Source organism: Chiroxiphia lanceolata, chromosome 12 (assembly GCF_009829145.1).
Source record: "Chiroxiphia lanceolata isolate bChiLan1 chromosome 12, bChiLan1.pri, whole genome shotgun sequence".
Classification (NCBI taxonomy): Eukaryota; Metazoa; Chordata; class Aves; order Passeriformes; family Pipridae; genus Chiroxiphia; species Chiroxiphia lanceolata.
This window is the reverse complement of record NC_045648.1, coordinates 1,667,501-1,680,756: the sequence shown is the minus strand read 5'-3', so window position 1 is coordinate 1,680,756 and position 13,256 is coordinate 1,667,501. Positions and strand designations below refer to the sequence as shown.

The 13,256-nt window shown below is 41.2% G+C and overlaps 1 protein-coding gene across 11 annotated transcripts in view; it reads left to right on the top strand.

Annotated features, from left to right (window-relative positions):
* The window catches only part of IQCH (IQ motif containing H), a 55,211-nt gene that overhangs the window by 1,842 nt on the left and 40,113 nt on the right, over positions 1-13,256 (top strand). For 4 of the 11 annotated variants that reach the window (XM_032700052.1, XM_032700054.1, XM_032700046.1 and 1 more), the window contains exons 1-9: positions 145-212; positions 878-996; positions 1,344-1,441; positions 1,768-1,882; positions 3,054-3,176; positions 9,692-9,803; positions 10,529-10,657; positions 11,064-11,260; positions 12,728-13,256. The exon at positions 12,728-13,256 is cut by the window's right edge and continues 23 nt beyond it. In XM_032700052.1, the coding sequence (XP_032555943.1) occupies positions 907-996; positions 1,344-1,441; positions 1,768-1,882; positions 3,054-3,176; positions 9,692-9,803; positions 10,529-10,657; positions 11,064-11,260; positions 12,728-13,256 (1,393 nt within the window). In that variant the 5' untranslated portion in view covers positions 145-212; positions 878-906. Of the gene's footprint in view, positions 1-107; positions 213-525; positions 664-877; positions 997-1,343; positions 1,442-1,767; positions 1,998-3,053; positions 3,177-9,691; positions 9,883-10,528; positions 10,658-11,063; positions 11,261-12,727 lie in introns of those variants that run through there. The other 7 variants (XM_032700049.1, XM_032700051.1, XM_032700047.1 and 4 more) reach the window with 7 other exon arrangements.

The following is a 13,256-nucleotide window of genomic DNA, read 5'->3' as shown; positions in this document are numbered from 1 at the left end:
GCCCGCCCCTGCCGCCGCTACCACCCGCGCGCGGGGGGGGCGGCACGGGGAGGAGCCGGGCCGAGCGCGGGTTCGGCCCCCACTCGGTGCGCTCTCCCCCCCTCCGCGGCGGGGCGGATGGTGCGGCCCGGGCAGCGCGTCCCGTTGCCGGGTGAGGCGGTGCCGCCATGGCCGCGCCGGGAGCGGGGAAGGTGCGTTCGGGAGCGCCGGGAACGGCCGCTCCTGCCCCCGGACCGGCCCCTCCGGCCACGGCAGAGCAGCTGCAGGGCTCCCCGTCACGCCTCGAGACCCCGGGTCACCCCTCGGCTGAGGCGCGACGCGCTCTGATGTTGCTGAGGGGATGGGGGGGGGGGGCGCGGGGCGTCCGGTCCTCCCTGAGGGGAGGCGCCCGGTGGGTGTCGGGTCAGGGCTTGGGCTGTGGAAATGCTGCGTAAATGCTGTGGGTTTTAGCCTAGCGAGACCTCGAAATTGTTCAGCTGAGGTAAATATGCGTTTTTGACGTGGGCTGATGTGGTTTCCTCACAGGCTGCCCCGAGTTTAAGTCCTTTATTAAGGGTTTTGAGGTCCCTGCCCAGTGAAGCCACCCGTGCTGCGAGACGTGTGTGAAATGTGTAAGGAAACAGAGAACCTCAGTCCCGAAGTTTATTCTCGTTGCTTTGTGAGGTTTGTTTTCAAATTGATTTTTTTCCCAGCTTTTCTATAGTCAATGACTAAGTAATTGGCTTGGTATTCTCTTATTTATAATAGTACAAAAGTATAGGAGAGCACATGTATTTTTTTTTCCTGTATTTAAGAAGCATTTAATTTGGATTAAATCCTTTTCTCTAATCCCCTGAGGCTTGGTTACAGGTATAATTTTTGTTCTGACTTGCTTTTTAGGTACATGAAGACCTTCACAAACTTAAAATGGAAAATATCAACCTGAAAGGAACAACAGAAGCTGTGGATATCAGTGACCTCAGAACAGCACCTGAAAGAACTGAACTTGGGCTGAGAGTAAGTAAAATAGAGCAGACCCAGAAGATTATTCAGTTTTTGAGGTCTCTGTCAGTAACTCACTTGGAGCCACTTATTTGTCATCCTGCAGGATCCCTTTCCAATCAGCAAATGATGGGATTCCTCAGACATTACAGTTCAGAACGTTGGCTTCAATTTTTTGGGTCATCAGAATGAATTGATCTTGTGCCCATCAGCCAAAATCAGATTTTTAGTCCAACAGAGACACAAAGTTTATCAACTTTTCAGTCAAGTGGAGACCTGATTTGCTGAATTAACTGAGTTAAATTTAATATCCCTCGTACCTTTGTAGTAGTCTAAACATTATTTTTTTCTCCTCTTAACAGAAATATGCTGAAAATTATATAAATGCTGTAAGTGGACAAGTGTTACCTGTTTGTTCTGCTGGTAATAAAGAAGTAAATTCAAAAGAGCCCCCTAAATGGTAAGTAAAGCAGCTGTTTTATTGCAGCAAGACACAAAAAATGTGGTAACATAATTTTGTAAAGCAAGTGGGAGCATTGGCCTGGATGAAGTTAGTTTGGTCACGTGCTATTTTGGTTTCATTTTAAGGTAAAAAAACAATACAAAAGTAAATGTGGTTCTGAGAAGCTACAGCAGCATCCTGCTAATTGCTGTGGCTTTATTTTTGCTAAATGCAGATGTAAATAAAATAGAGTCTTTTGGATCCAATCAGATGAAAGCAGTATGGGTTTAATAGGTAAAATCAATGTAATTTAAAAAACCTCACTGTTTTTCTTTCTAAACCAGGGCCCTTCCTTCTGGGGCTTCTCAGAAGCAGCTGGTTTTGCCTCGAGTCCCTGTTGAGCCTGTGACTGTCCAGACATGCAGCAAAGCAGCACCACGTGTGCCTCAAGGTTCCCAGGTCTGAAATAACACCCTAATTATTCTGCCAGAGACCCCATTAAATGAGTAACATGGAGCATAAGTGACGTTTGCAGGAGTTGGGATAAAACCAGGTTGCAGCCAAATAAGCACAGGTGCTGTTTTCACATCAAAACTTGTCATATGGGCAGTAACTTGTCCATATGATTGTCAGAATAGGCTTAGAATTATTGTTTAATATTGTTATTTCTGAGTCTTAGCAGCAGCAGGATAAGCCTGCAAACCCAGCTCAGGGGGATTTGGGAAGCACTGTCCCTCTTATCTTTTTTTCCCCTACTGTGTGGTGGAATTGGGTTTTTTCTCCTAATAAAGCCTGGGAACCACAAAGAGGTGTCTTGCACTCCTGCCCTGATCACTTCCCTGTCAGAGAGGGCACTTTGCATTGTGAATCATCTCCTGTTTTAATTGAGAAGGTGCTCAATTCCCCCCCAGTCCTTTTTTTAATGGCACCAGCAGTTTCCTCTCTGCAGAACCGTGTGTTACAGTAATAAAATAAATACCACAAAAGCACTGATGAGGTGAAAATTGAACTTTCTGTCTCTGTGCAGCCATGTGGGTAAAAGAGTAATTGGCTTGGATAATAACTTTTGTTCTTACAACCCCAAATCTAAATTGAGCATCTCATTGATACATCTGCTTGTAATTACTACCAAAAGAAGATATTGTGCAGATAAATAAATTAAACCATTTTAAGTGCTTTCACAAAGCAATACAATTGTTCAATTGTTCAAATGCACATCTAATGATTCTTGAACTTTTTGTGGCACGTTTTATTTGTAAAAAGTGGAATTTTCATAGGTTTATTTTTGTGTTTATGCAGTAGAATATGAACCAAAACTTTTTTAACTTGAGAAACTTCTACTGCCATAAAAACATTGGGCATGGCTTTTGGCCTTAATAAATTTCCACAGGTGTGGAAATTTCAGAGCTTGGACTGGAATTAGTTGGACAAAGTTTGGCAAAAGTACATCTGTGGGTAGTAGTTGTAATCCTTGCAGAGTTTTCCATTGGGCACTTTGTTTGCCCAGTTCTGTGTGGAGTCAAATAACGTGAATTTTTTTCATTATTTTGCAAATTTATTAGACATATTAGACAACTTCTGCTTATGAGCACTTATTTTCTTTTAACATTATGCCTATTCTATATTTCAGCAGCAGGTGGAAATGGATATTAAAATCATGCTTGACCCAGAGAACACGGAAAATAAAGCTGGTTTAAAACATCAGAATGATGAGACCAGGCTGCCACTTATAACTAAGAAAAAATCTGCTCCTGTAAGTAACTTATATCAATTTATGGGCTTGTTGTATGCCTTGTTTTGCACTGTTATAATTAATGTGTATTAAACCTAAAGAAAAGAAATATTTTAAGTGAAAATACCACATAAAACCCCTAATTTTTGGCATTGATATATAAGGATCAAAACATTTTGAGTGATAATACTGGGAAAAAACAGTATAACAGTTTTAGGTCCCAAGATCCCAATCCAGCAAAAGGATAAGTTATACATGGGAATGTGCCTGGTCAGTAATCTCAGGAAAATCAGGGGGAGGAGATGAGCAAACTGGAGCTTGTGGAGTTTTGGGTATGACCCAAAGATGAGAGCAGAAGTAAAAGTAATTTTATTGATAAAAATGACCTTTCAGTTGTTCATGCTCTTGCCATTTCTTAAAATTTCATAAAATAGCAAGAACACATTCTGTTTTCCAATAATAACAGGATTGTTGGGAATAAGTGACAAATGCTTTCACTTTGTTTTGATGCTCTTTTTAGCTGATTTTTGGGTTTTTTTTTTGCAAAAGCAATCCTGCCACATGAGTGCTGGCCCTGAGCAGAAATCAGTGTCAGAATTAAAAAAAATAGGGCTTCTACTGAAGGAGAATCAGAATCCTACACAAACTTAGGTGTCATTTACATCTTATTTTTTCTGATGTGGTTTGGCAGGGAATGTTGAGTTGCACTTCCTGCTGGGAGCACTTTGGAACGGGGGGGGCAAATTCAGCTCCCTCCTTTCCATGTGGAGGTATTTCCATGTCTTGTAGATCCCAGGTGTCAGCTACAAGTTCTTCTGGAGCACAGCCTTTCTTTTATATCTGGTCAAGCTGTTTCCCTGAGGGAAACAAGGAATATCAAGCATTTCCACAACCCTCTCCTAGGAGTATCCTGAGTCCTGTCCATCAAATCAACCCTTCTCTCCTCTTCTCTCTGCCCTGGGAATGTTCAAGCTGTGCAAGGTTAAGTTTTTGATTCTTCCAAATTTCTGTTCTGTAACTGCTGCTCCACTTAAATAACCAGTTGAATGTGAAGAGGACGTTTTTAGCATAGTATGCTTTTAGAAAACTAAGTTAATAGGCACAGGCATCCCTCCAAAAATCAATTATGTTCCCAAATTTAGCACAGCACTGTGGTCCACATGCCCAATGGTCTCACATGGGGATGCTCTTCTATGATTTAATTTATGGAATAGAATATTATGCAGCAAGCCCAGTGCTCTCAGAGATATTCTGGGGTGTTTGCTTTTAAACAACATCAAGAGGATCTGTGAATGGCACAGTTGTGAGCTGCCACTTGTAAAAAATGATTTTTTGAAAGCTGTTGCCCAGACTAAGAGGTGATTTGTCTACCCCTGTGATACAGAGTTAATTAGAAAAAAGCATCATGGCTAATAGCTTTTTAGAACCACTCTAAAACACTCACAGAGAGGAATATTATCCTACTGCAGAGAGCCATGTGTTTTACCACTCTCCCTCAAACACTGAGCACAGAAAACTTCTTATTGGTGACTTAAATTACAGGCATTTAGTGGAAATGAGTCAGGCTCTCGGATACATATTTACAGTTGGGCTGAAAATCAAGTAGGTATTTCATCTCCAATTTATTCTATTTAAAATGATTAGGTTAATATTACAATATCACTTATTCTGTTGTCATCCTATGCCACAGTGTGGTGTTTTGGAGTGTCCTGGGGGTAAAACGTTGCAATTAGGATTTGCAAAATCCTCTGCTGAGATGTGAAATTTTTTGTTGAGCACGATCCCCACCAGCACTTACAGCAGTGACTGCTTATGACATATATATATATATATATATATATATATATATATATATATATATATATATATATATCATACGTGATCTATATGATGACAAACAGCAACTAACGTGAATCCGTGTGTATCTGCGGGTCTGGCTTTGTTAATTTTTGATGAAATGCAGGTTAAAGTCGCTGCGATAATTAAGGCAGGTGGTCCCTGCCCGCTGTTTGCCGTCAGAGGGCGCTGCTCGTACACGCACGTGCCCAGGTGTGTCCGTGGGGTCAAAGGAGCAGCTCCCCCCCCAAAAAAAAAAAATATCACCGGCAGAACGACTCTCGTGGAAGGAAATTAAAAAATCTAATTGCTTGCTTAGCTGCATTCAGGTGTATTCCGGGAGCTCTGAAGGACACCTGAGCAGTTAAAAACACGGTGAGATTAAAACCAGGGCTTTGAGGTGATGAGGGAGGTCGAGCACAAACCTACCTGGACTTTTTATTATCCTGCCCTTGGGGTAGTTTGATAAATTATTAGTAACGAGCTCATTGTTTCACAAAAAGTGTCTTCTTTTCTTGCTCTTTTGGTATTATAAAGTTGCTGATGCTGAGTTTTATCATAGAAACTAAGAACAATTAACTGTTGCCCTTTTGTGCCTTTTTGGGTCTGATTACAAAGCCTCATTCTCTGTAAAGTTCTGGAGTTATTTTAAAAGGAGGGCTGTAATTCTGTTTGAAACACAGACTGGGCATCACTTCTTTTTGCAGCCTATGTGTGGGTAACAAATGAAAAATGATGAGTGGGTAATTATTAAATATGTATACTTCCCATGGAGCACCCAGCAAAAGGAGCAGTAATCTGAATTGCAGCAAAAATAATTCTGACATCCTGCTGCAATGTGGGGAAGATTCACAGCTCCACCTTTCATTTTCAGAGGACTGCTGTTCTCTTATAGAATTATGCTGGCACTTTTTTGGTCCTTGTTTTCTTATAAATGTATATTATACTGTAAACTGAGGAATCTTTTCATTTATTCATGAGGTAGAATTTAATATGGTGATGATTTCTAGCCTTTATGAGTTGCATCTTACCTAGTGTGACTGTAATGGTGATGGCAGTGATTCTGGAGGGGGGGGGGATTTTAAGCTGACTTGTTTGAGCACAACCATACTAATCATATCCTCAGTTATTCATTCTTTATTCACTATTTGCATCCTTGCTTCTCCCTGGAAGTGTATTTATTTCCAAGATCATAAAGCGAGGGCGATTCCTTTCGTTTCAAAAGAAGCTGTAGAAGAAAATGAGGTCTTTTGGTGCTCCAAACCTGGTTGTGTTTTAAACCTCCACATATGGCCATAATTACAACCAAGGCAGAGTTTGGCAGTGGGAGCAGAATGAGACTTAAACAAATGAATGTTCCACTACAGTAAATCAAAATAAGCTGGTTGGGTTTGTATTACGGTGTGTAATCATAATAAGCAGCCCAGTGATTTAATAAAAATCCTCTTGTCACTAAAAATAAAAAGGGAATAATTGGAGAGAGGGAGTTAACAGATGACTCCAGTCAGCATCCTCTCAGCCTGCAAACGGGGACGTGAAGGTCACCCCCATCTCGGCTGACAAACGGAGAGAACACTTTGTTGGTAAACAAATTAATCTTTGCAAAGGTCACCATTTGTTTGAAGTTTTTTCCAGTTCTTGTCAGCTGGAATTGGAGATTGACTGTCAGTTTGCAAGGCAGGGGTGCAGCCAGAGCTGCTGAAGCTGGTGCTGCTCGGGATCAGCATTCCCTGACAAACCCAGAGCCTGATTGGGATGCCATGGGCTGCTGCTTTCCAGCTGTCTCTGGACAGGGATGGACCCATCCCTGAATCCCAATAAGTTGTTCCTGCCTATCCCCCCTTGCAGATCTGGCCCTTTGCCAGGAGGAAAATGTAGAGGAGTTCAAGCCAGCAATTATCTTTCTCACTTCCTTCTGTGCTGCTTCTGTTGCCTTTGCAAAAAGCAGATGTGGGATTCTCCAAAGTTCTCCAGCTATTCTCCTTCACACCTGTTAGGGTGGAATTTTGATGGAGGTGGCTTTCTGGGAGAGCTACTGGTAGGTCATGAAGGGAGATTGATTTTTTTTTTTTTTCCAAGCACATGGAAAATTGACAATTCAGACCCATCTCTGGTAACTTTAGGAGCTTAAAGTAGGCAAGAATAACGTAAGACCTGATGCAATTTGCAGGTTTTTTCCAATTAAACTTGCCTTCCACAAACTCTTCCCTGGCAGTTTCCTGAGCATATTAAAAATTGCCCTTAGTTTTGTTCATTTTGTTTTGCTGAGCTTCCTCCTTCCCTTTATAGTGGGAAGCACTGTGTCCACCAAACCTTGACAGGAACTTCTTGACAAGAAATATGGGGGTAGATGGCAGTTTGGAGGAGATAAATGGAAGGATAAATTACTCTGTTATAAACCTTTTTTACCATCACTATCAAGCCCAGTGATTTTCTGCTATTTACTTATCAAATCTCATCTGTCTAATTTGTCCTGGTTGATAAACTGTGGTTTTGACACACAAAACTCATTTTCTGTGTATTTAATACTAGTTTCTATTCTGGGTGAAAAATACATTTATAAAGATATTTACCCCCAAAAAACCCCAAAAAACGTCGTTCTAGTTAAATATTGCTGGGTAAAAAGAAAACAAATAGAGAACTAATCAGAAAATCCCTGTGGTGTTCCAACAAGTGCCCTATTTAAAATGAAGCAAAAAAAGAAAAAATAAAGTGGGAGAGGTTTATCCACAGGAGAAAAACACTTTAGAAAGGGTAATAGAATTGTTTTTCTCGTGTCCCAGGTTAATTACACTCAGAAGCACTTGAAATGAAAAAATAGTTTTTCAGCACACTCCAAGCATATTTTAAGGCAAGTCAGCCTTAGTCTGCCCTGCAAATGAAGTGCTCCCTTCCAGCCCTATAAAACTGAGCTTTAAAAGTGCCCAGGATGGAGCAACGATGCCAAAAGTAAAACCTTAATATTATTTTTTAAGGTCTTATTGTTGTAATTTCATGGGCATCAGTTTAGTGAAGGTAAGTGCCGGAATTAAAGCAGTTTGTCACCTTTTGCTTTGATATCTCAGTGAATTCTTCCAGAGGGCAGCTAATGGAGCAATCAGGGTGCTGGAAGAGCAGGGAAAGGGGGGGAAATTGGGTGGGATTTTGGTGGGGAGCTGTTCTGGGTCAGCTCCATGTTGCCTGTAATACATGAGGAGGTGGATCATGGCACTGGGCAGTGTAAATGAGTGATTAAATTACATTTTAGTTGCATCAATGCTTGTTTTAATATGACACCTGCCATGGACCTTATAGAAATTAAAGAAGAATTAAATCTGTCTCCAGTTAAAAAAAAAACCCCAAGCCTCCAGGCTGCTTTTGAACTCACACACTTCACCTGAATTGCTTTTCTTTTGTAGCTTATTACATCTCTAGAAACACAATTAAAATATATATATATGTGCTGTTTATCATAACAAAACTCCTGGGACTTAAATTAGGATAAAACCAGTAATAAAACCAGGGCTGCTTTAAGGAGTCACTTTAATTAAATTTCTTTCCTTTCATATATTTTTGTGGTGTCCTCAACAAACTGCTGGGGTGAGTGTGAGTAGGAAAGTGTGCTTTATAATTTCTTTTTTCTCAGTATCAAACCACTTATTTGCCAGCTGGTGTAAAGTTAATCTTTGTTGTGTGTTTATTGCTGTTTTCTTGGAACACAAGGACATGAAGATTTATCCATCTTGATCCCTTAAAGCATAATGGTCTGTAATGGCCAGAACTGAAGTGAGTGCCTGGAAGATTCTCTATTATGATAAAAAGTACATATTTTCTCTCTCCTGGCTGTCTCTTGTGGGCAGTGTTATTATACAAATTGGGAGGAAAAATTAGAATAGTTAATTTTGATCTGTCTCATTTCCCTGCCAGGATTAGAAGCAGCTCTTTAGAATTTCTTCTCCCTTTCTAGAAAGTTGATGGTTGATGTTATTCAGTAATTATGACACAATAGTGCTCAAAGATCCCAATCGTGGCCTGAATTGTACTAAAAACTTAATAATCAGTCATTAAAAGCTAATATTTTAAGGCAGAAAGCCCCAGTGTGCTCTGGTAGAGCTAAATACCATTACTCCCATTTTGCAGATCTATTAATATTTCTCATCTTTCTGATTTGATCTATTTATTATTATTATTATTATTATTATTATTATTATTATTATTATTATTATTTCAGGTAGTTAATCATTCATAATGAAATATTTTTTTAAAAAAGCAAATAAACAATTTTCCAGCACGTGGCATCAGGTCATCAGTAGAGTTCAAACATTTCTATCCAATGTTCCTTTTTCCTTTTCCTTCTGGTACCTTGCCCAAGTGTGCATTTTCTATGTTTAAAGGCTGTTTTGTCAAGAAACACCATGTTTACACTATATTCATTAAAATTAAGCAAACTTCTCGTGATTTTTAGTATTTAGTACACTGATTTTTGCATAGCAAAAGTCACAGGACATCAATTGAGTTTAATTAACTGTATTATAAATTTCTGAAGTAATGACAGTAGATGATACTGTGGCATGTTCATAAGTAGTAAAAGTTGTTAAATCTTAATGAAACCACTCATGGCAGAAATTATATTTATTATTTATTGCTGTGGGAGTAGAGGAGTGTAGCTCTGTAAGTGCCAGATTTCCCTTTGTTAAAAGGAGTTCTGTTTTTCCTCCCAGATGTGCAGTCAGAAGACAGGGAAAGGCCACACAGTTGCCACCCTTTGGGGTTTCCCTGCCTTTCCACCCCTGGATTCTCCCTTATCCCTGCTGGAAGAGGACACCCCAAAAGGTGGGTCACACAAGCCCCTCCGTGGGTGCTGTGGCCACCAGGTATGAGCTACATAAAGCAGAGTTGATGTTTGCAGCAGGTAGGTGGTAAATGAATTTTCTGGCACCTCAAAACCTGTAAGAATTATGATCTCAAAGGCTCCTCCCTCCACAGAGGAGCTGCTGTAGGACACGGTGTGTGTTGTGTTGAGCATCAGCTGAGTCAGTTCTGCTAATTCAGAGGGTTCAGTTGCTGCTGGAGAGAAGAACTGTGTGTGCTGGAGGTTCTTGAGTGGCTAAATAAGTCAAATGATGGTGATTAACATCTGGTTATTAATCATTCAGTCTTAACTAGACCTGCAGTTGCACTGTTTTAGCCATCAGTGCCTATTCATGGTTCCCTTGTGTTTACAAGAGTTCATTCTCAGCCATTCTGCATTTTAACTTGCATTGCCCAAGCATATAATTATGTATATATACAAGCATAGAATTCCCTTTCAGAATCAGCACTGTTAGAGTATCTTTCATGTGTTTGTCAATTTTTATAGGCAAAGCTCACCTTCCTTGAAGGTAAAATATTGAATATTGAAAGGTATGAATCCTTCAGTTAAAGAAAACTGCTGCTTTTGTAGTTTTAATGTAGAACTTGGCTGTGCCTTTGTTTAGTTCTTTCTTCATTGGTACTAACTGATTTTCTTTCATGGCTGGAATACATATGAATTGTTCAGGAATGTCATCTTCTTGTAGGTGCTCTGAGCCTAACTGGCCAAAGGTTTATCCTTCCAGCAGCAAAGATAACTCTGCAGACCCCTCCTGTTGTATCCAAGGCAGCACCTTCCCAGGAATTTCCCAGGCAGCACAAGAAATCAGCTGTAGGTGAGTACAAACATCCAACAACCATCGTTTGCATCTCCAACTTCACTCCCAGGGCCCTTGTTTTATCTCCTGAGGAAGGAGCTGCCCAGTGAGTGCTCCCTCAAATTCCCAAGTGCACAAAGATGCACATGAGCGTCCTGTGTCTTGCAGCTGAACAGGAGTCAGAGTTCTGAATTCCTGGGAGGATTTTGGTTCCTGTTCATTTCTGGAATCCTCGTGTGGGTTCCAAGTTTCAACTTTTGGGAGCACCTGAATCTGGAGCTCTGACCCTTGGTGTCGTGTAAAGGCAGAGTTCCTGTAAATCAGGGCTTCCAGCAGCTGATCCAGCCTCTCTTTTGCCACGTGGTTAAATGAATTACTGATAATTAATGAATGAGACCTGGCATCAATGTTTCCCTTTGTACAGGAGAGATTAGCAGTAGGCTGGACCCTGAGAATGCAGACACCAAGGAAGCAATTTATGGCACATCTTCCTCTAACAAAGGTAACATTGCACCGCTTCCATCCAGCAGCTCCGTGGTTTCAGCAAGGAAATCAAAGCCAGTGTGGACATATCCAGCTCAGCAGTTGGAATCTGAGGGGCAGATGCCCTCTCAGACACAGGTATTTGATTAAATTGATCACTCAGACACTGAGGATAATAAGGTTTTTATTCATGTTTTTAATACTGTCTTCACCACAGCTGGTTTAGGAAGTGACTGTAAATCACTGAATTGGTACAGGAGGGTTTGAACCAAATCCAGAAAATAGGAACTAAAATAAGAAATACTTCACATATTACCTATTTCTACTTTCTCAAGACTTCTACCTAAATTTGTCTAGTTTTTTTTCCACATCTTAGAAAACCAAGATTTCACAGTCTTAAAAAATAAGTTTAGAAAGGATGTGATGAGGTTATCCAGATCTCCAGGCAGAATTACCTGTACCTGTAATATTGCAGACAGATGTTTTTCTAACCTGTTCTGAAAACTTTGGGTGATAGCAACTCCACAGCCTCCCTAGACCATCTGTTCCAGTGCTTAACTAACTATCTTTACTGTTATAAAAGAGTTTTTTAATGTTTCATCTAAATCCCCCTCACTGCAGGTAAGCAAATGTAGTGTTTCTCTCCATATTTACAGAACACTGTAGGGGAGTTTGACCTTGACTGCACAGTGCCTGATGATTGTTCTTGATCCTTGTGGAAAAGGGGCATTTCTTCCTTTTTATGGCTAATTATTGTGTTTTGGAACAAACACAATATTCTGGAGTTTTGCTTGAGCTTCCCAGACTTGACTTTTGTGCCACTGAGATGTGAAAAGGAAAGAGATCTGAAAATCAAAGGGAAAGCAAACTTGAGTAATGGAGATTGTGGAATCCTACAATGGTTTGGGTTGAGAGGGACCTTAAATCCCATCCAGTGCCACCCTCTGCCATGGGCAGGGACACCTTCTGCTATCCCAGCTTGCTCTAAGTTCATCCAACTGGCCTTGGACACTTCCAGGGCTGGGGCAGCCACAGCTTCTCTGGGAAATCCATTCCAGCACCTCACCACCCTCACAGGGAACGATTTCTATCAATGAGATGTTAATGTAAATAACAGTAATTCCCTAAAAACAGTTTAAAAATAGTGCATTTAGATTAAAAATCAAAGCTAATGAGTTGCTGGCTAAATTTCCCTGTAAATAAGGAGTGCTTTTAAAGAGTGTGAATATTTCTATTCCAAGTTTTCCCCCTTTGCATTTATATGCAGGAAAGGTGGAGGCAGTCTCAGTGTAAGAATACCACTGCAGTTAGTTTCAGATTTTAAAGCTTAATTTGTGTATTTGCTAAATCAAGAATTGCTCTGTGCGTTTAATTTATTTCTGTGAAAATGCTCAGAACCTTCCGTGACCTCAAGAGGTCTTTGTGTTGTGGTGGGTTTGATGGTAAAGCTGGGCTGGGATCTGTGGTGATGGTGGGTGGAATCAGCATGAATGTATTTCAAATGCAGAAATCCCCACATTTGAGACAAAAATAGCAACACAATGGTGTGTTTTGACTGTTTATTTATGATCAGTGGCCTCATCTGTGGCTCTTCTCTTCCCACAGCCCCCACAAGCTCCTCCGTGTCAGTCCTCACGGGATCCACACTTGGACTGGGACATTGTTGTTTGCCATGGCACGGTAGACCCGAGAGCTCCAGGTTTTCTGGCACTCAAACAACATCATCATTTGTCCTGGGGGAGCATTGTGGCTTTTTTGGAACACGCAGAAAAGCTTCTCAAGGACTCCTCTGTCCCCTTGGCCACGATCAGCGGCAAAAAATTGGCGCAAGTCGCCTCAGACTTCGAGCTTGACGAGAATCCCCCCAAAAGTGCCATTTTGTCAGTGATAAAGAATCAGTCAACTGTGGCAAAGGTCTTAAATCGACCTGGCCAAAGCTCCAAAGGCCAAGGGGGTGCTGAAATGGCCGCCACGAAGATCCAAAGAGCGTGGCGACGTCACCGGGCCGGAGAAGCCGCCGCGCGTTCCAGGCGGCGGGAATGGGCATCAGGTGTGATCGGTGCTTCCTGGCGCTCCTGGAATCACATGGCACGTGTGAAAAACACCCTGAGGGAAGCACGGCACAGACACCTGG